Source organism: Scardinius erythrophthalmus (genome assembly GCF_964197995.2).
Source record: "Scardinius erythrophthalmus genome assembly, chromosome: 15".
Lineage (NCBI taxonomy): Eukaryota > Metazoa > Chordata > Actinopteri > Cypriniformes > Leuciscidae > Scardinius > Scardinius erythrophthalmus.
Genome location: NC_138235.1, coordinates 23333289 through 23353466, shown reverse-complemented (window position 1 = coordinate 23353466; position 20178 = coordinate 23333289). Strand labels below are relative to the sequence as shown.

General features: G+C 39.0%; 1 protein-coding gene across 1 annotated transcript in view; it reads right to left on the bottom strand.

Annotated features, from left to right (window-relative positions):
* LOC308703044 (collagen alpha-1(XX) chain-like) overlaps positions 1-20178 on the bottom strand; it is a 73327-nt gene that overhangs the window by 19404 nt on the left and 33745 nt on the right. The window contains exons 3-4 of the mRNA XM_081386305.1: positions 2854-2958; positions 699-842 (exon numbers count right to left, since the gene is read on the bottom strand). Coding sequence (XP_081242431.1) covers positions 699-842; positions 2854-2958 — 249 coding nt within the window. The remainder of the gene's footprint in view (positions 1-698; positions 843-2853; positions 2959-20178) is intronic.

Here is a 20178-nt window from a genome sequence, read left to right as displayed (position 1 = left end):
CTTGACATAGTAACCTACTGTCCTAACCTCAAATCCCAACATTTAACAGATATTTGGCATAGTCTGCATCTTTTGAGAACACCAAGCTATTATGAAATAAAGACCAGCACATGCACAATTTCAAATGCAAAGCCAGGTTCTTTACTAAGGCATTTCATCATCTGATATCAGGTTTCTTTCAGGGTGGTCGTTTCGGTGGAATATTACTGTGTTTAAAAGGGAATTCCAAAAGTGTTTTGTGCCTGTAAAGACACAAGAGTAAGTCCCAGCCTGTAATCCAGCAGGAATCCACCATTTGACAGTGTCAATTACAGACAGTTCCCTGAACACTGTCTGTGTTTGTGTAGTTTGTGATGTGTTAAAACAAGGAATGGTTTCTGTACTTTGGGTCTGTGTTGACAGCTTCTGACCGCTGGGAACTATGACATAAAGAGTTCTGCTTCTCGCAGAAAGTTCCCCTACCTCCAACAACAATTGGATGGGAAACTCTATTGCTGATATTAAACTTTGAGGTGTACTCTACCCTTTTTGATACAGACATGAATGATTCCTCAAATCATGTGGCTTGATGTGCAGAGATTTATAATTAGTTTCCCAAAGTAATCAAACTTATTATTTCAGCCTGGCAGATGATAAAATGGGTGAAAAACTCAGTTACAGGAACCACACAGCAACGTTCTGTCATCCTCCACTCTTACTGGTAAAACGTCTTTTTGCAACGAGTTTCTCCTGTGTCCCATTGAGCACCAGGACTTGGAGGAGGTATTCCTGTCTGGAGTCCAAGCCCGCTACCGTGGCCCGGCCGCGTGTAGTCGTCAGCATCAGCTCTGGCTGTTGAACCTCTGGAAAAGAAAAAGATTTAGATTTAAAGCTCATTTCAGTCAGATCTTAACAGTTGGAGCAGCATGTGTCGGTGAAGATTATTTTGTAAATTCACAATGTAACGCAGCTTTGCAAAGTGGCTGATATCAAAGTACATGGTTATTAAAATACAGTTCACTTATGACTCCACATCAAACCTGCAATTCACAATTGGTCAGAGGGTGGAAAATGGCCATAAAAAATACAAAATTCAGACTGTTTTTGGCAAAAAAAAAAAAATATCGGGATGTCAGGGTGTCTCATTCCAGAAAAGTAACCATTATAAAACTAATATCAAAAGACGGCAGAGTGTGAGAGTTTATTACGAAACATAATTGCCTATTTCTGTCTGTCTCTGCCTGGAGCACTGTGGGGCATGCGTGCTGTTTGTTTTGCTGTGTGAACTTTCTCGAGACTGCAACAGACCTGTCTGGACTCACCTAACTGAGCACAAGGGCGGAACAGTAGATAAGAGAGACAGAGATAAAGACAGAGAGAGAGAGAGAGAGAGAGAGAGAGAGAGAGAGAGAGAGAGAGAGAGAGAGAGAGAGAGAGAGAGAGAGAGAGAGAGAGAGAGAGAGAGAGAGAGAGAGAGAGAGAGAGAGAGAGAGAGAGAGAGAGAGAGAGAGAGAGAGAGAGAGAGAGAGAGAGAGAGAGAGAGAGAGAGAGAGAGAGAGAGAGAGAGAGAGAGGAAGAGAAGGGGTTTCACAGACAAATACAGAGTGGTAAAAAACAAGATGAAATGTCAGACAGAGGTGATATGAGCAAAGGCTATGACTATCCTCATACCATCATCTCTCAAAAATCCTGATTTCCCATTCCTCACCTGTTCTGAATGCTTACTCAGTGAGATAAGAATGTACTAAAACCTTTTTTTTTTTTTTTTTTTTTTCATGTGCCCTCTTTAATCAAAATAGAAACAATGATCCAATCAATTCCTAATGGACAAAAAAAATTCTTGTTCGAGAAGCCGTTTTACTTGTTTACACGGCACAATAGGGAATCACAACTTCCACTTCATAAGTAACATAATTTGATTTATTTACTGAAAAGTTTGTTTCAAAACTGTCAGAATGCTGCTGGTGAATGAAATAAAACTGAGTGCTTCAGTGGAATCCAGTTTCTGTTATGTGTAGCGGCCAAAATTTGGGTGTTTCCTCAGAGCAGCGGAGTATTTAATGTGCCCTGGAGCCAGCAGGCATGGCTGCTATACGCCTCACGCCTCACTGTTGTTCAATCAGTGTGCACCTTTTTGAGAAATTATGTACATTATGAATGCACATTGCATACACTGCTGTTCAAAAGTTTATGGTAAGATTATTTTTTTGGAGAGAGAGAGAAATTAATACTTTTATTCAGCAAAGATGCATTAAAATGTTAAAAAATGACAGTAAAGAATTACATTGTTACTATATATATATATATATATATATATATATATATATATATACTGTATATATTCTAATTCACCAAAGAATTCAGAAAGAAATGTAGAAGTTTTTTTTTTTTTTATTACACAATAATATTAAGCAGCACTAATATTTTCAATATTGGTAATACAAAATTTGACACTAAAGACTGGAATAATGGCAGCTGAAAATTCAGCTTTGCCTTCACAGTAATGAATTGCATTTTAAAATATACTCAAATAGTAAACACTTATTTTAAATTGTAATAAAATTGCACAACATTACTGTTTTCACGGTATTGTATTGATCAAATAAATAAATCCTTGGTGAACATAAGAAACTTGTTTCAAAAACATTAAAAATCATACTGACCCCAAACTTTTGAACGCGAGTGTACCTGTGTTATTGCATGCAAAGTTTTTGTCCACAGCAACAATAAAAAAGCACTTCAAATGTAAAAAATACCATCAAGTAAAGCATAAGACAGTGAGAAAAAGTAACAAAAAGGTACATTAACATGGTACTTTTAGTAAGAAGTAATGATGTAATCTTAATCATTTACCTATAACTAAAGCGGTCTCACCTGTGATGGGCCGCACACGGACCTTGTAACCCTGCACTGGCCCTTCCGCCTCCTTCCATTTCATCTGCAGTCGATCTTCAGACAGAACAGTCAGCTTCAGCCGGGCTGGAAATGCATTCAAAGACTTTACAAAACAAGCTTTGTGGAAATGCAACTTCACAACACATTATTAGCAAAGAAACAGATCTATTACGACTGATAGACAATCGAAATGTCTGATAAGTTTGTGTCCTCTATGTAGAAGTCAGATGAGGGACAAAAACAAGCATGTAACTCCTAGAGAGAATCATGGGAAATGAGGCCTGTATGTGGGACTAAGATATGTACGTCTTGAAAGATCAAAGTCTTCCTCTAAAAGCTTCTCAATGGCTTTTTTTCACCCCTCTAATATTTGAACGGGAAGTTTTTTTATTCATTCCTCCTTTTCCTTCATCACTGTTCTCTTGCTCAACTCTGCCCTTGTCTTCAGCTTATCTGCATAATTTCCACATGCCAGCTTGTCACAATCCCCTCTTTCATGTTTCCTGCTCCGTCTTTCCCTCTCCCCAGCTGTCCGCGAGCGCTCAAAGCAGGCCCTGTAATGCCCTGCAGGGTAACAGGAGGTTGAGGACCACAGGAAATCTGCTTTTCGGTGGGGTTGAAGGTCAGCCTGAAGGGGATGCATGCATGTAACGTCATAGCCCAGATGAGTTTTACAATGGGTATGACCCCAAAAACATGAAGATCTTTGTCCTCTCTTACTGTAGTGTCTTTAAGCTACGGATTATGTCGGGGGAATAAAATCAGGGAAATGGTGAATGTTACATGCACTGTAAAAAAAAAAAAATCAATTCATATATATCAGGTATAAAGAATATGCTTCATATAGAAGATATCATATATATAATGTTAATTTAGATTTTACTGCATGAAGCATTTTTTACAGTGCATGAAAGCCAACATTCCTCTGGTTTTATAATAATAATAACATCAATAATAATAATAATAAATAAAATATCTAAATTAACAGGTTTAATTCAGGTAAAAAATATATTTTATGTATTTATTTATTAATATTATTATTATTATAAAATGAGGGAATGTTGAATTCCTAGGTTTTAAGCACTGTCAAAAATATTATCAGTTATAAAAATGACGGTTAATGTGGTAACATCTAAATTACCAGGTTTAATTTTCAGCCAAAATATTTTGTTTATTGTTATTATTAAAAAAATGAAGAGAATGGTCAAATAATTGGTTTCATGCATAATAAAAAAGGTTTTATCAAGAATAAAAATATGCTTCATGTGTTTGTTTGTTTTTAACTTGAATTAAACCTGCATATTTAGATATTTTTAGGGCCCGAGCACCGATGGTGTGAGGACCCTCTTGGAATTGCTCTGTTTATTATTATTATTATTATTAGGGCCCGAGCACCGATGGTGTGAGGACCCTCTTGGAATTGCTCTGTTTATTATTATTATTTAGGGCCCGAGCACCGATGGTGTGAGGACCCTCTTGGAATTGCTCTGTTTATTATTATTATTATTATTATTATTATTATTCTTCTTCTCCGCATTGAATTGCATTTTTGAGGGCCTAAACATGCGCGAAAACTCACGAAACTTTGCACACGCGTCAGAACTGGCGAAAATTTACATCTGATATAGGTTTCAGAATTGGACGGGGCAAAACGGCTCGATAGCGCCACCTATAAAAGTTCAACGGAGTGCGCCTCCCGCAACGTTTCACGTACGTGCACGAAATTCGGTACATACATGTAATGACCTAATACCTACAAAAAAGTCTCTTGGAGCATAGCCCTAAACACAACAGGAAGTCAGCCATTTTCAACTTCCTCTCATATTTTTGTGCAGTTTTTGCCATTTTCAGGCCTCGTACTTTAACGAACTCCTCCTACAGTTTTAATCTGATCATCTTCAAATTTGGTGAGTGTAATCTTAAGGCCTTTGCGACGTTAAATTGCGAAGATCTTGAGTTTTCGTCGAAGGGCGGGTCCTCGGCGGCCTGACAAATTTTGATGTTTCGCCATGAAACAGGAAGTTGCTGTAACTCAGGCATGGAATGTCCAATCTGCCCCAAACTTCACACGTTTGATAAGAGTTCTGTCCTGAACACATGACCATGCTCATATTCAGTTATAGTCATAGCGCCACCTGCTGGCAACAGGAAGCGACATGTTTAACACTGTTATGGACTCCTAATAACATATAAAAAAGTGCCAGCAAGTGCTAAACATGCTAACAACATACTAGAAGCATGCTAAAACATGCTAGCAAACTCTTAGCTAAGTGCTAAAGCATGCTATTATTGCAATTAAATAGGAATTTGCTGTAACTCAGGCATGGAATGTCCAATCTGCCCCAAACTTCACACTTTTGATAAGCGTTCTGTCCTGAACACATCTACATGAGAATATTCAGTTATAGTAATAGCGCCACCTACTTATAACAGGAAGTGTCATGTTTAACACGTTGATGCCATTCTAGCAACATGTTAAAAATGCCATTGACTTCTAAACATGCTAGAAACATGTTAAAACATGCTAGCAATACTTAGCTAAGTGCTAAAGCATGCTAATTCAATGAAACAGGATGTTGTTGTTACTCAAGAAGGCAATGTCCAATCTGCGCCAAACTTCACACTTTTAATAAACGTTCTGTCCTGAACACATGACCATGCTCATATTCAGTTACAGTCATAGTGCCACCTGCTGGCAACAGGAAGTGACATGTTAAACACTGTTGTGGACATATAAAAACATATAAAAAAGTGCCAGCAAGTGCTAAACATGCTAACAACATACTAGAAACATGCTAAAACATGCTAGCAAACACTTAGCTAAGTGCTAAAGCATGCTATTGCTGCAATTAAATAGGAATTTGCTGTAACACAGGCATGGAATGTCCAATCTGCCCCAAACTTCACACGTTTGATAAGAGTCATGGCCTGAACACATCTACATGAGAATATTCAGTTATAGTAATAGCGCCACCTGCTGTCAACAGGAAGTGACATGTTTAACACTGTTGTGGTCTCCTAATAACATATAAAAAAGAGCCAGCAAGTGCTAAACAGGTTAGCAACATACTAGAAACATGCTAGCAAACACTTAGCTAAAGCATGCTATTACTGCAATTAAATAGGAATTTGCTGTAACTCAGGCATGGAATGTCCAATCTGCCCCAAACTTCACACGTTTGATAAGAATCATGGCCTGAACACGTCTATGCTCAAATTCAGTTATAGTAATAGCGCCACCTACTGGCAACAGGAAGTGACATGTTTAACACGTTGATGCCGTTCTAGCAACATGTTAAAAATGCCATTGAGTTCTAAACATGCTAGAAACATATTAAAACATGCTAGCAATACTTAGCTAAGTGCTAAAGCATGCTAATTCAATGAAACAGGACTTTGTTGTTGCTCAAGAAGGCAATGTACAATCTACCCCAAACTTCACACGTTTGATAAGAGTTATCTCTTGAACACATGCCCATGCTCATATTTAGTTATAGTCATAGCGCCACCTGCTGGCAACAGGAAGTGACGTTTAACACTGTTCTTGACTCCTAATAACATATAAAAAAATGCCAGTAGGTGCTAAACATCCTACCAACATACTAGAGACATGCTAAAACATACTAGCATACACTTAGCTAAGTGCTAAAGAATGATATTACTGCCAATTAAATATGAATTTGCTGTAACTCAGGCATGGAATGTCCAATCTGCCCCAAACTTCACACTTTTGATAAGCGTTCTGTCCTGAACACATGACCATGCTTATATTCAGTTACAGTCATAGCGCCACCTGCTGGCAACAGGAAGTGACATGTTTAACACTGTTATGGACTCCTAATAACATATAAAAAAGTGCCAGCAAGTGTTAAACATGCTAACAACATACTAGAAACATGCTAAAACATGCTAGCAAACTCTTAGCTAAGTGCTAAAGCATGCTATTATTGCAATTAAATAGGAATTTGTTGTAACTCAGGCATGGAATGTCCAATCTGCCCCAAACTTCACACTTTTGATAAGAGTCATGGCCTGAACACATCTACATGAGAATGTTCAGTTATAGTAATAGCGCCACCTACTGGCAACAGGAAGTGACATGTTTAACACGTTGATGCCGTTCTAGCAACATGTTAAAAATGCCATTGAGTTCTAAACATGCTAGAAACATGTTAAAACATGCTAACAATGCTTAGCTAAGTGCTAAAGAATGCTAATTCAATGAAACATGACTTTGTTGTTACTCAAGAAGGCAATGTCCAATTTGCACCAAACTTCACACGTTTGATAAGAGTTCTGTCCTGAACACACATCCATGCTCATATTCAGTTATAGTCATAACGCCACCTACTGGCAACAGAAACTGACATGGTTAACACAGTAATGCAGTACTAACCACATAATTATTGTGTACTAAGCATGCTAGGAACAGACTAAACATGCTAGCAACACTTAGCTGAGTCATGAAGCATGCTATTATCACCATTATACAAAACATTTTGTAAGTGACTTTGACATACTCTTACTATATATACCTCCTTAAATGTACATTTCCCAACCATGCTCTGTCTTCCTAAAGCCACCGAGTGTTGATGGCAGGGGTGCGAGGGCCCTTTCATCGCTGCTTGCAGCTTTAATTATTAGGGCCCGAGCACCGATGGTGTGAGGACCCTCTTGGAATTGCTCTGTTTATTATTATTATTATTATTATTATTATTATTCTTCTTCTCCGCATTGAATTGCATTTTTGAGGGCCTAAACATGCTCGAAAACTCACGAAACTTTGCACACGCGTCAGAACTGGCGAAAATTTACATCTGATATAGGTTTCAGAATTGGACGGGGCAAAATGGCTCGATAGCGCCACCTATAAAAGTTCAACGGAGTGCGCCTCCCGCATCGTTCCACGTACGTGCACGAAATTCGGTACATACATGTAATTACCTAATACCTACAAAAAAGTCTCTTGGAGCGTAGCCCTAAACACAACAGGAAGTCAGCCATTTTGAACTTCCTCTCAGATTTTTGTGCAGTTTTTGCCATTTTCAGGCCTCGTACTTTAACGAACTCCTCCTACAGTTTTAATCTGATCATCTTCAAATTTGGTGAGTGTAATCTTCAGGCCTTTGCGACGTTAAATTGCGAAGATCTTGAGTTTTCGTCGAAGTGCGGGTCCTCGGCGGCCTGACAAATTTCGATGTTTCGCCATGAAACAGGAAGTTGCTGTAACTCAGGCATGGAATGTCCAATCTGCCCCAAACTTCACACTTTTGATAAGAGTTCTGTCCTGAACACATGACCATGCTCATATTCAGTTATAGTCATAGCGCCACCTGCTGGCAACAGGAAGTGACATGTTTAACACTGTTATGGACTCCTAATAACATATAAAAAAGTGCCAGCAAGTGCTAAACATGCTAACAACATACTAGAAGCATGCTAAAACATGCTAGCAAACTCTTAGCTAAGTGCTAAAGCATGCTATTATTGCAATTAAATAGGAATTTGCTGTAACTCAGGCATGGAATGTCCAATCTGCCCCAAACTTCACACTTTTGATAAGCGTTCTGTCCTGAACACATCTACATGAGAATATTCAGTTATAGTAATAGCGCCACCTACTGGTAACAGGAAGTGTCATGTTTAACACGTTGATGCCATTCTAGCAACATGTTAAAAATGCCATTGACTTCTAAACATGCTAGAAACATGTTAAAACATGCTAGCAATACTTAGCTAAGTGCTAAAGCATGCTAATTCAATGAAACAGGATGTTGTTGTTACTCAAGAAGGCAATGTACAATCTACCCCAAACTTCACACGTTTGATAAGAGTTATCTCTTGAACACATGTCCATGCTCATATTTAGTTATAGTCATAGCGCCACCTGCTGGCAACAGGAAGTGACGTTTAACACTGTTCTTGACTCCTAATAACATATAAAAAATGCCAGTAGGTGCTAAACATCCTACCAACATACTAGAGACATGCTGAAACATACTAGCAAACACTTAGCTAAGTGCTAAAGAATGATATTACTGCAATTAAATATGAATTTGCTGTAACTCAGGCATGGAATGTCCAATCTGCCCCAAACTTCACACTTTTGATAAGCGTTCTGTCCTGAACACATGACCATGCTTATATTCAGTTACAGTCATAGCGCCACCTGCTGGCAACAGGAAGTGACATGTTTAACACTGTTATGGACTCCTAATAACATATAAAAAAGTGCCAGCAAGTGTTAAACATGCTAACAACATACTAGAAACATGCTAAAACATGCTAGCAAACTCTTAGCCAAGTGCTAACGCATGCTATTATTGCAATTAAATAGGAATTTGCCGTAACTCAGGCATGGAATGTCCAATCTGCCCCAAACTTCACACTTTTGATAAGAGTCATGGCCTGAACACATCTACATGAGAATGTTCAGTTATAGTAATAGCGCCACCTACTGGCAACAGGAAGTGACATGTTTAACACGTTGATGCCGTTCTAGCAACATGTTAAAAATGCCATTGAGTTCTAAACATGCTAGAAACATGTTAAAACATGCTAACAATGCTTAGGTACGTGCTAAAGAATGCTAATTCAATGAAACATGACTTTGTTGTTACTCAAGAAGGCAATGTCCAATTTGCACCAAACTTCACACGTTTGATAAGAGTTCTGTCCTGAACACACATCCATGCTCATATTCAGTTATAGTCATAACGCAACCTACTGGCAACAGAAACTGACATGGTTAACACAGTAATGCAGTACTAACCACATAATAATTGTGTACTAAGCATGCTAGAAACAGACTAAACATGCTAGCAACACTTAGCTGAGTCATGAAGCATGCTATTATCACCATTATACAAAACATTTTGTAACTGACTTTGACATACTCTTACTATATATACCTCCTTAAATGTACATTTCCCAACCATGCTCTGTCTTCCTAAAGCCACCGAGTGTTGATGGCACGGGTGCGAGGGCCCTTTCATCGCTGCTTGCAGCTTTAATTATTCTTCTTCTTCTTCTTCTCCGCATTTAATTGCATTTTTGAGGGCCTAAACATGCTCGAAAACTCACGAAACTTTGCACACGCGTCAGAACTGGCGAAAATTTACATCTGATATAGGTTTCAGAATTGGACGGGGCAAAATGGCTCGATAGCGCCACCTATAAAAGTTCAACGGAGTGCGCCTCCCGCAACGTTCCACGTACGTGCACGAAATTCGGTACATACATGTAATGACCTAATACCTACAAAAAAGTCTCTTGGAGCATAGCCCTAAACACAACAGGAAGTCAGCCATTTTGAACTTCCTCTCAGATTTTTGTGCAGTTTTTGCCATTTTCAGGCCTCGTACTTTAACGAACTCCTCCTACAGTTTTAATCTGATCATCTTCAAATTTGGTGAGTGTAATCTTAAGGCCTTTGCGACGTTAAATTGCGAAGATCTTGAGTTTTCGTCAAAGGGCGGGTCCTCGGCGACCTGACAAATTTCGATGTTTCGCCATGAAACAGGAAGTTGCTGTAACTCAGGCATGGAATGTCCAATCTGCCCCAAACTTCACACTTTTGATAAGGTTTCTGTCCTGAACACATGACCATGCTCATATTCAGTTACAGTCATAGCGCCACCTGCTGGCAACAGGAAGTGACATGTTTAACACTGATATGGACTCCTAATAACATATAAAAAAGTGCCAGCAAGTGCTAAACATGCTAACAACATAATAGAAGCATGCTAAAACATGCTAGCAAACTCTTAGCTAAGTGCTAAAGCATGCTATTATTGCAATTAAATAGGAATTTGCTGTAACTCAGGCATGGAATGTCCAATCTGCCCCAAACTTCACACTTTTGATAAGCGTTCTGTCCTGAACACATTTACATGAGAAAATTCAGTTATAGTAATAGCGCCACCTACTGGTAACAGGAAGTGACATGTTTAACACTCTTGTGGTCTCCTAATAACATATAAAAAAGAGCCAGCAAGTGCTAAACAGGTTAGCAACATACTAGAAACATGTTAGCAAACACTTAGCTAAGTGCTAAAGCATGCTATTACTGCAATTAAATAGGAATTTGCTGTAACTCAGGCATGTAATGTCCAATCTGCCCCAAACTTCACACATTTGATAAGAATCATGGCCTGAACACATGTCTATGCTCAAATTCAGTTATAGTAATAGCGCCACCTACTGGCAACAGGAAGTGACATGTTTAACACTTTGATGCCGTTCTAGCAACATGTTAAAAATGCCATTGAGTTCTATACATGCTAGAAACATGTTAAAACATGCTAGCAGTACTTAGCTAAGTGCTAAACCATGCTAATTCAATGAAACAGGACTTTGTTGTTACTCAAGAAGGCAATGTACAATCTACCCCAAACTTCACACGTTTGATAAGAGTTATCTCTTGAACACATGTCCATGCTCATATTTAGTTATAGTCATAGCGCCACCTGCTGGCAACAGGAAGTGACGTTTAACACTGTTCTTGACTCCTAATAACATATAAAAAAATGCCAGTAGGTGCTAAACATCCTACCAACATACTAGAGACATGCTAAAACATACTAGCAAACACTTAGCTAAGTGCTAAAGAATGATATTACTGCAATTAAATATGAATTTGCTGTAACTCAGGCATGGAATGTCCAATCTGCCCCAAACTTCACACTTTTGATAAGCGTTCTGTCCTGAACACATGACCATGCTTATATTCAGTTACAGTCATAGCGCCACCTGCTGGCAACAGGAAGTGACGTTTAACACTGTTTTTGACTCCTAATAACATATAAAAAAATGCCAGTAGGTGCTAAACATCCTACCAACATACTAGAGACTTGCTAAAACATACTAGCAAACACTTAGCTAAGTGCTAAAGAATGATATTACTGCAATTAAATATGAATTTGCTGTAACTCAGGCAAGGAATGTCCAATCTGCCCCAAACTTCACACTTTTGATAAGCGTTCTGTCCTGAACACATGATCATGCTTACAGTCATAGCGCCACCTGCTGGCAGCAGGAAGTGACATGTTTAACACTGTTATGGACTCCTAATAACATATAAAAAAGTGCCAGCAAGTGCTAAACATGCTAACAACATACTAGAAACATGCTAAAACATGCTAGCAAACTCTTAGCTAAGTGCTAAAGCATGCTATTATTGCAATTAAATAGGAATTTGCTGTAATTCAGGCATGGAATGTCCAATCTGCCCCAAACTTCACACATTTGATAAGAATCATGGCCTGAACACATGTCTATGCTCAAATTCAGTTATAGTAATAGCGCCACCTACTGGCAAAAGGAAGTGACATGTTTAACACTTTGATGCCGTTCTAGCAACATGTTAAAAATGCCATTGAGTTCTAAACATGCTAGAAACATGTTAAAACATGCTAACAATGCTTAGCTAAGTGCTAAAGAATGTTAATTCAATGAAACATGACTTTGTTGTTACTCAAGAAGGCAATGTCCAATTTGCACCAAACTTCACACGTTTGATAAGAGTTCTGTCCTGAACACACATCCATGCTCATATTCAGTTATAGCCATAACGCCACCTACTGGCAACAGAAACTGACATGGTTAACACTGTAATGCAGTACTAACCACATAATTATTGTGTACTAAGCATGCTAGAAACAGACTAAACATGCTAGCAACACTTAGCTGAGTCATGAAGCATGCTATTATCACCATTATACAAAACATTTTGTAACTGACTTTGACATACTCTTACTATATATACCTCCTTGAATGTACATTTCCCAACCATGCTCTGTCTTCCTAAAGCCACCGAGTGTTGATGGCACGGGTGCGAGGGCCCTTTCATCGCTGCTTGCAGCTTTAATTAGGGCCCGAGCACCGATGGTGTGAGGACCCTCTTGGAATTGCTCTGTTTATTATTATTATTATTATTATTATTATTATTCTTCTTCTCCGCATTGAATTGCATTTTTGAGGGCCTAAACATGCGCGAAAACTCACGAAACTTTGCACACGCGTCAGAACTGGCGAAAATTTACATCTGATATAGGTTTCAGAATTGGACGGGGCAAAACGGCTCGATAGCGCCACCTATAAAAGTTCAACGGAGTGCGCCTCCCGCAACGTTCCACGTACGTGCACGAAATTCGGTACATACATGTAATGACCTAATACCTACAAAAAAGTCTCTTGGAGCATAGCCCTAAACACAACAGGAAGTCAGCCATTTTCAACTTCCTCTCAGATTTTTGTGCAGTTTTTGCCATTTTCAGGCCTCGTACTTTAACGAACTCCTCCTACAGTTTTAATCTGATCATCTTCAAATTTGGTGAGTGTAATCTTAAGGCCTTTGCGACGTTAAATTGCGAAGATCTTGAGTTTTCGTCGAAGGGCGGGTCCTCGGCGGCCTGACAAATTTCGATGTTTCGCCATGAAACAGGAAGTTGCTGTAACTCAGGCATGGAATGTCCAATCTGCCCCAAACTTCACACGTTTGATAAGAGTTCTGTCCTGAACACATGACCATGCTCATATTCAGTTATAGTCATAGCGCCACCTGCTGGCAACAGGAAGCGACATGTTTAACACTGTTATGGACTCCTAATAACATATAAAAAAGTGCCAGCAAGTGCTAAACATGCTAACAACATACTAGAAGCATGCTAAAACATGCTAGCAAACTCTTAGCTAAGTGCTAAAGCATGCTATTATTGCAATTAAATAGGAATTTGCTGTAACTCAGGCATGGAATGTCCAATCTGCCCCAAACTTCACACTTTTGATAAGCGTTCTGTCCTGAACATATCTACATGAGAATATTCAGTTATAGTAATAGCGCCACCTACTGGTAACAGGAAGTGTCATGTTTAACACGTTGATGCCATTCTAGCAACATGTTAAAAATGCCATTGACTTCTAAACATGCTAGAAACATGTTAAAACATACTAGCAATACTTAGCTAAGTGCTAAAGCATGCTAATTCAATGAAACAGGATGTTGTTGTTACTCAAGAAGGCAATGTCCAATCTGCGCCAAACTTCACACTTTTAATAAACGTTCTGTCCTGAACACATGACCATGCTCATATTCAGTTATAGTCATAGCGCCACCTGCTGGCAACAGGAAGTGACATGTTTAACACTGTTATGGACTCCTAATAACATATAAAAAAGTGCCAGCAAGTGCTAAACATGCTAACAACATACTAGAAGCATGCTAAAACATGCTAGCAAACTCTTAGCTAAGTGCTAAAGCATGCTATTATTGCAATTAAATAGGAATTTGCTGTAACTCAGGCATGGAATGTCCAATCTGCCCCAAACTTCACACTTTTGATAAGCGTTCTGTCCTGAACATATCTACATGAGAATATTCAGTTATAGTAATAGCGCCACCTACTGGTAACAGGAAGTGTCATGTTTAACACGTTGATGCCATTCTAGCAACATGTTAAAAATGCCATTGACTTCTAAACATGCTAGAAACATGTTAAAACATACTAGCAATACTTAGCTAAGTGCTAAAGCATGCTAATTCAATGAAACAGGATGTTGTTGTTACTCAAGAAGGCAATGTCCAATCTGCGCCAAACTTCACACTTTTAATAAACGTTCTGTCCTGAACACATGACCATGCTCATATTCAGTTATAGTCATAGCGCCACCTGCTGGCAACAGGAAGTGACATGTTTAACACTGTTATGGACTCCTAATAACATATAAAAAAGTGCCAGCAAGTGCTAAACATGCTAACAACATACTAGAAGCATGCTAAAACATACTAGCAAACACTTAGCTAAGTGCTAAAGAATGATATTACTGCAATTAAATATGAATTTGCTGTAACTCAGGCATGGAATGTCCAATCTGCCCCAAACTTCACACTTTTGATAAGCGTTCTGTCCTGAACACATGACCATGCTTATATTCAGTTACAGTCATAGCGCCACCTGCTGGCAACAGGAAGTGACATGTTTAACACTGTTATGGACTCCTAATAACATATAAAAAAGTGCCAGCAAGTGTTAAACATGCTAACAACATACTAGAAACATGCTAAAACATGCTAGCAAACTCTTAGCCAAGTGCTAAAGCATGCTATTATTGCAATTAAATAGGAATTTGCTGTAACTCAGGCATGGAATGTCCAATCTGCCCCAAACTTCACACTTTTGATAAGAGTCATGGCCTGAACACATCTACATGAGAATGTTCAATTATAGTAATAGCGCCACCAACTGGCAACAGGAAGTGACATGTTTTAACACGTTGATGCCGTTCTAGCAACATGTTAAAAATGCCATTGAGTTCTAAACATGCTAGAAACATGTTAAAACATGCTAACAATGCTTAGCTAAGTGCTAAAGCATGCTAATTCAATGAAACATGACTTTGTTGTTACTCAAGAAGGCAATGTCCAATTTGCACCAAACTTCACACGTTTGATAAGAGTTCTGTCCTGAACACACATCCAAGCTCATATTCAGTTATAGTCATAACGCCACCTACTGGCAACAGAAACTGACATGGTTAACACAGTAATGCAGTACTAACCACATAATTATTGTGTACTAAGCATGCTAGAAACACACTAAACATGCTAGCAACACTTAGCTGAGTCATGAAGCATGCTATTATCACCATTATACAAAACATTTTGTAACTGACTTTGACATACTCTTACTATATATACCTCCTTAAATGTACATTTCCCAACCATGCTCTGTCTTCCTAAAGCCACCGAGTGTTGATGGCACGGGTGCGAGGGCCCTTTCATCGCTGCTTGCAGCTTTAATTAGGGCCCGAGCACCGATGGTGTGAGGACCCTCTTGGAATTGCTCTGTTTATTATTATTATTATTATTATTATTATTATTATTCTTCTCCGCATTGAATTGCATTTTTGAGGGCCTAAACATGCTCGAAAACTCACGAAACTTTGCACACGCGTCAGAACTGGCGAAAATTTACATCTGATATAGGTTTCAGAATTGGACGGGGCAAAATGGCTCGATAGCGCCACCTATAAAAGTTCAACGGAGTGCGCCTCCCGCATCGTTCCACGTACGTGCACGAAATTCGGTACATACATGTAATTACCTAATACCTACAAAAAAGTCTCTTGGAGCGTAGCCCTAAACACAACAGGAAGTCAGCCATTTTGAACTTCCTCTCAGATTTTTGTGCAGTTTTTGCCATTTTCAGGCCTCGTACTTTAACGAACTCCTCCTACAGTTTTAATCTGATCATCTTCAAATTTGGTGAGTGTAATCTTCAGGCCTTTGCGACGTTAAATTGCGAAGATCTTGAGTTTTCGTCGAAGTGCGGGTCCTCGGCGGCCTGACAAATTTCGATGTTTCGCCATGAAACAGGAAGTTGCTGTAACTCAGGCATGGAATGTCCAATCTGCCCCAAACTTCACACTTTTGATAAGAGTTCTGTCCTGAACACATGACCATGCTCATATTCAGTTATAGTCATAGCGCCACCTGCTGGCAACAGGAAGTGACATGTTTAACACTGTTATGGACTCCTAATAACATATAAAAAAGTGCCAGCAAGTGCTAAACATGCTAACAACATACTAGAAGCATGCTAAAACATGCTAGCAAACTCTTAGCTAAGTGCTAAAGCATGCTATTATTGCAATTAAATAGGAATTTGCTGTAACTCAGGCATGGAATGTCCAATCTGCCCCAAACTTCACACTTTTGATAAGCGTTCTGTCCTGAACACATCTACATGAGAATATTCAGTTATAGTAATAGCGCCACCTACTGGTAACAGGAAGTGTCATGTTTAACACGTTGATGCCATTCTAGCAACATGTTAAAAATGCCATTGACTTCTAAACATGCTAGAAACATGTTAAAACATGCTAGCAATACTTAGCTAAGTGCTAAAGCATGCTAATTCAATGAAACAGGATGTTGTTGTTACTCAAGAAGGCAATGTACAATCTACCCCAAACTTCACACGTTTGATAAGAGTTATCTCTTGAACACATGTCCATGCTCATATTTAGTTATAGTCATAGCGCCACCTGCTGGCAACAGGAAGTGACGTTTAACACTGTTCTTGACTCCTAATAACATATAAAAAATGCCAGTAGGTGCTAAACATCCTACCAACATACTAGAGACATGCTGAAACATACTAGCAAACACTTAGCTAAGTGCTAAAGAATGATATTACTGCAATTAAATATGAATTTGCTGTAACTCAGGCATGGAATGTCCAATCTGCCCCAAACTTCACACTTTTGATAAGCGTTCTGTCCTGAACACATGACCATGCTTATATTCAGTTACAGTCATAGCGCCACCTGCTGGCAACAGGAAGTGACATGTTTAACACTGTTATGGACTCCTAATAACATATAAAAAAGTGCCAGCAAGTGTTAAACATGCTAACAACATACTAGAAACATGCTAAAACATGCTAGCAAACTCTTAGCCAAGTGCTAACGCATGCTATTATTGCAATTAAATAGGAATTTGCCGTAACTCAGGCATGGAATGTCCAATCTGCCCCAAACTTCACACTTTTGATAAGAGTCATGGCCTGAACACATCTACATGAGAATGTTCAGTTATAGTAATAGCGCCACCTACTGGCAACAGGAAGTGACATGTTTAACACGTTGATGCCGTTCTAGCAACATGTTAAAAATGCCATTGAGTTCTAAACATGCTAGAAACATGTTAAAACATGCTAACAATGCTTAGGTACGTGCTAAAGAATGCTAATTCAATGAAACATGACTTTGTTGTTACTCAAGAAGGCAATGTCCAATTTGCACCAAACTTCACACGTTTGATAAGAGTTCTGTCCTGAACACACATCCATGCTCATATTCAGTTATAGTCATAACGCAACCTACTGGCAACAGAAACTGACATGGTTAACACAGTAATGCAGTACTAACCACATAATAATTGTGTACTAAGCATGCTAGAAACAGACTAAACATGCTAGCAACACTTAGCTGAGTCATGAAGCATGCTATTATCACCATTATACAAAACATTTTGTAACTGACTTTGACATACTCTTACTATATATACCTCCTTAAATGTACATTTCCCAACCATGCTCTGTCTTCCTAAAGCCACCGAGTGTTGATGGCACGGGTGCGAGGGCCCTTTCATCGCTGCTTGCAGCTTTAATTAGGGCCCGAGCACCGATGGTGTGAGGACCCTCTTGGAATTGCTCTGTTTATTATTATTATTATTATTATTATTATTATTATTCTTCTCCGCATTGAATTGCATTTTTGAGGGCCTAAACATGCGCGAAAACTCACGAAACTTTGCACACGCGTCAGAACTGGCGAAAATTTACATCTGATATAGGTTTCAGAATTGGACGGGGCAAAACGGCTCGATAGCGCCACCTATAAAAGTTCAACGGAGTGCGCCTCCCGCAACGTTCCACGTACGTGCACGAAATTCGGTACATACATGTAATGACCTAATACCTACAAAAAAGTCTCTTGGAGCATAGCCCTAAACCCAACAGGAAGTCAGCCATTTTGAACTTCCTCCCAGATTTTTGTGCAGTTTTTGACATTTTCAGGCCTCATACTTTAACGAACTCCTCCTACAGTTTTAATCTGATCATCTTCAAATTTGGTGAGTGTAATCTTAAGGCCTTTGCGACGTTAAATTGCGAAGATCTTGAGTTTTCGTCGAAGGGCGGGTCCTCGGCGGCCTGACAAATTTTGATGTTTCGCCATGAAACAGGAAGTTGCTGTAACTCAGGCATGGAATGTCCAATCTGCCCCAAACTTCATACGTTTGATAAGAGTTCTGTCCTGAACACATGACCATGCTCATATTCAGTTATAGTCATAGCGCCACCTGCTGGCAACAGGAAGTGACATGTTTAACACTGTTATGGACTCCTAATAACATATAAAAAAGTGCCAGCAAGTGCTAAACATGCTAACAACATACTAGAAGCATGCTAAAACATGCTAGCAAACTCTTAGCTAAGTGCTGAAGCATGCTATTATTGCAATTAAATAGGAATTTGCTGTAACTCAGGCATGGAATGTCCAATCTGCCCCAAACTTCACACTTTTGATAAGCGTTCTGTCCTGAACATATCTACATGAGAATATTCAGTTATAGTAATAGCGCCACCTACTGGTAACAGGAAGTGTCATGTTTAACACGTTGATGCCATTCTAGCAACATGTTAAAAATGCCATTGACTTCTAAACATGCTAGAAACATGTTAAAACATACTAGCAATACTTAGCTAAGTGCTAAAGCATGCTAATTCAATGAAACAGGATGTTGTTGTTACTCAAGAAGGCAATGTCCAATCTGCGCCAAACTTCACACTTTTAATAAACGTTCTGTCCTGAACACATGACCATGCTCATATTCAGTTATAGTCATAGCGCCACCTGCTGGCAACAGGAAGTGACATGTTTAACACTGTTATGGACTCCTAATAACATATAAAAAAGTGCCAGCAAGTGCTAAACATGCTAACAACATACTAGAAGCATGCTAAAACATGCTAGCAAACTCTTAGCTAAGTGCTAAAGCATGCTATTATTGCAATTAAATAGGAATTTGCTGTAACTCAGGCATGGAATGTCCAATCTGCCCCAAACTTCACACTTTTGATAAGCGTTCTGTCCTGAACATATCTACATGAGAATATTCAGTTATAGTAATAGCGCCACCTACTGGTAACAGGAAGTGTCATGTTTAACACGTTGATGCCATTCTAGCAACATGTTAAAAATGCCATTGACTTCTAAACATGCTAGAAACATGTTAAAACATACTAGCAATACTTAGCTAAGTGCTAAAGCATGCTAATTCAATGAAACAGGATGTTGTTGTTACTCAAGAAGGCAATGTCCAATCTGCGCCAAACTTCACACTTTTAATAAACGTTCTGTCCTGAACACATGACCATGCTCATATTCAGTTATAGTCATAGCGCCACCTGCTGGCAACAGGAAGTGACATGTTTAACACTGTTATGGACTCCTAATAACATATAAAAAAGTGCCAGCAAGTGCTAAACATGCTAACAACATACTAGAAGCATGCTAAAACATGCTAGCAAACTCTTAGCTAAGTGCTAAAGCATGCTATTATTGCAATTAAATAGGAATTTGCTGTAACTCAGGCATGGAATGTCCAATCTGCCCCAAACTTCACACTTTTGATAAGCGTTCTGTCCTGAACATATCTACATGAGAATATTCAGTTATAGTAATAGCGCCACCTACTGGTAACAGGAAGTGTCATGTTTAACACGTTGATGCCATTCT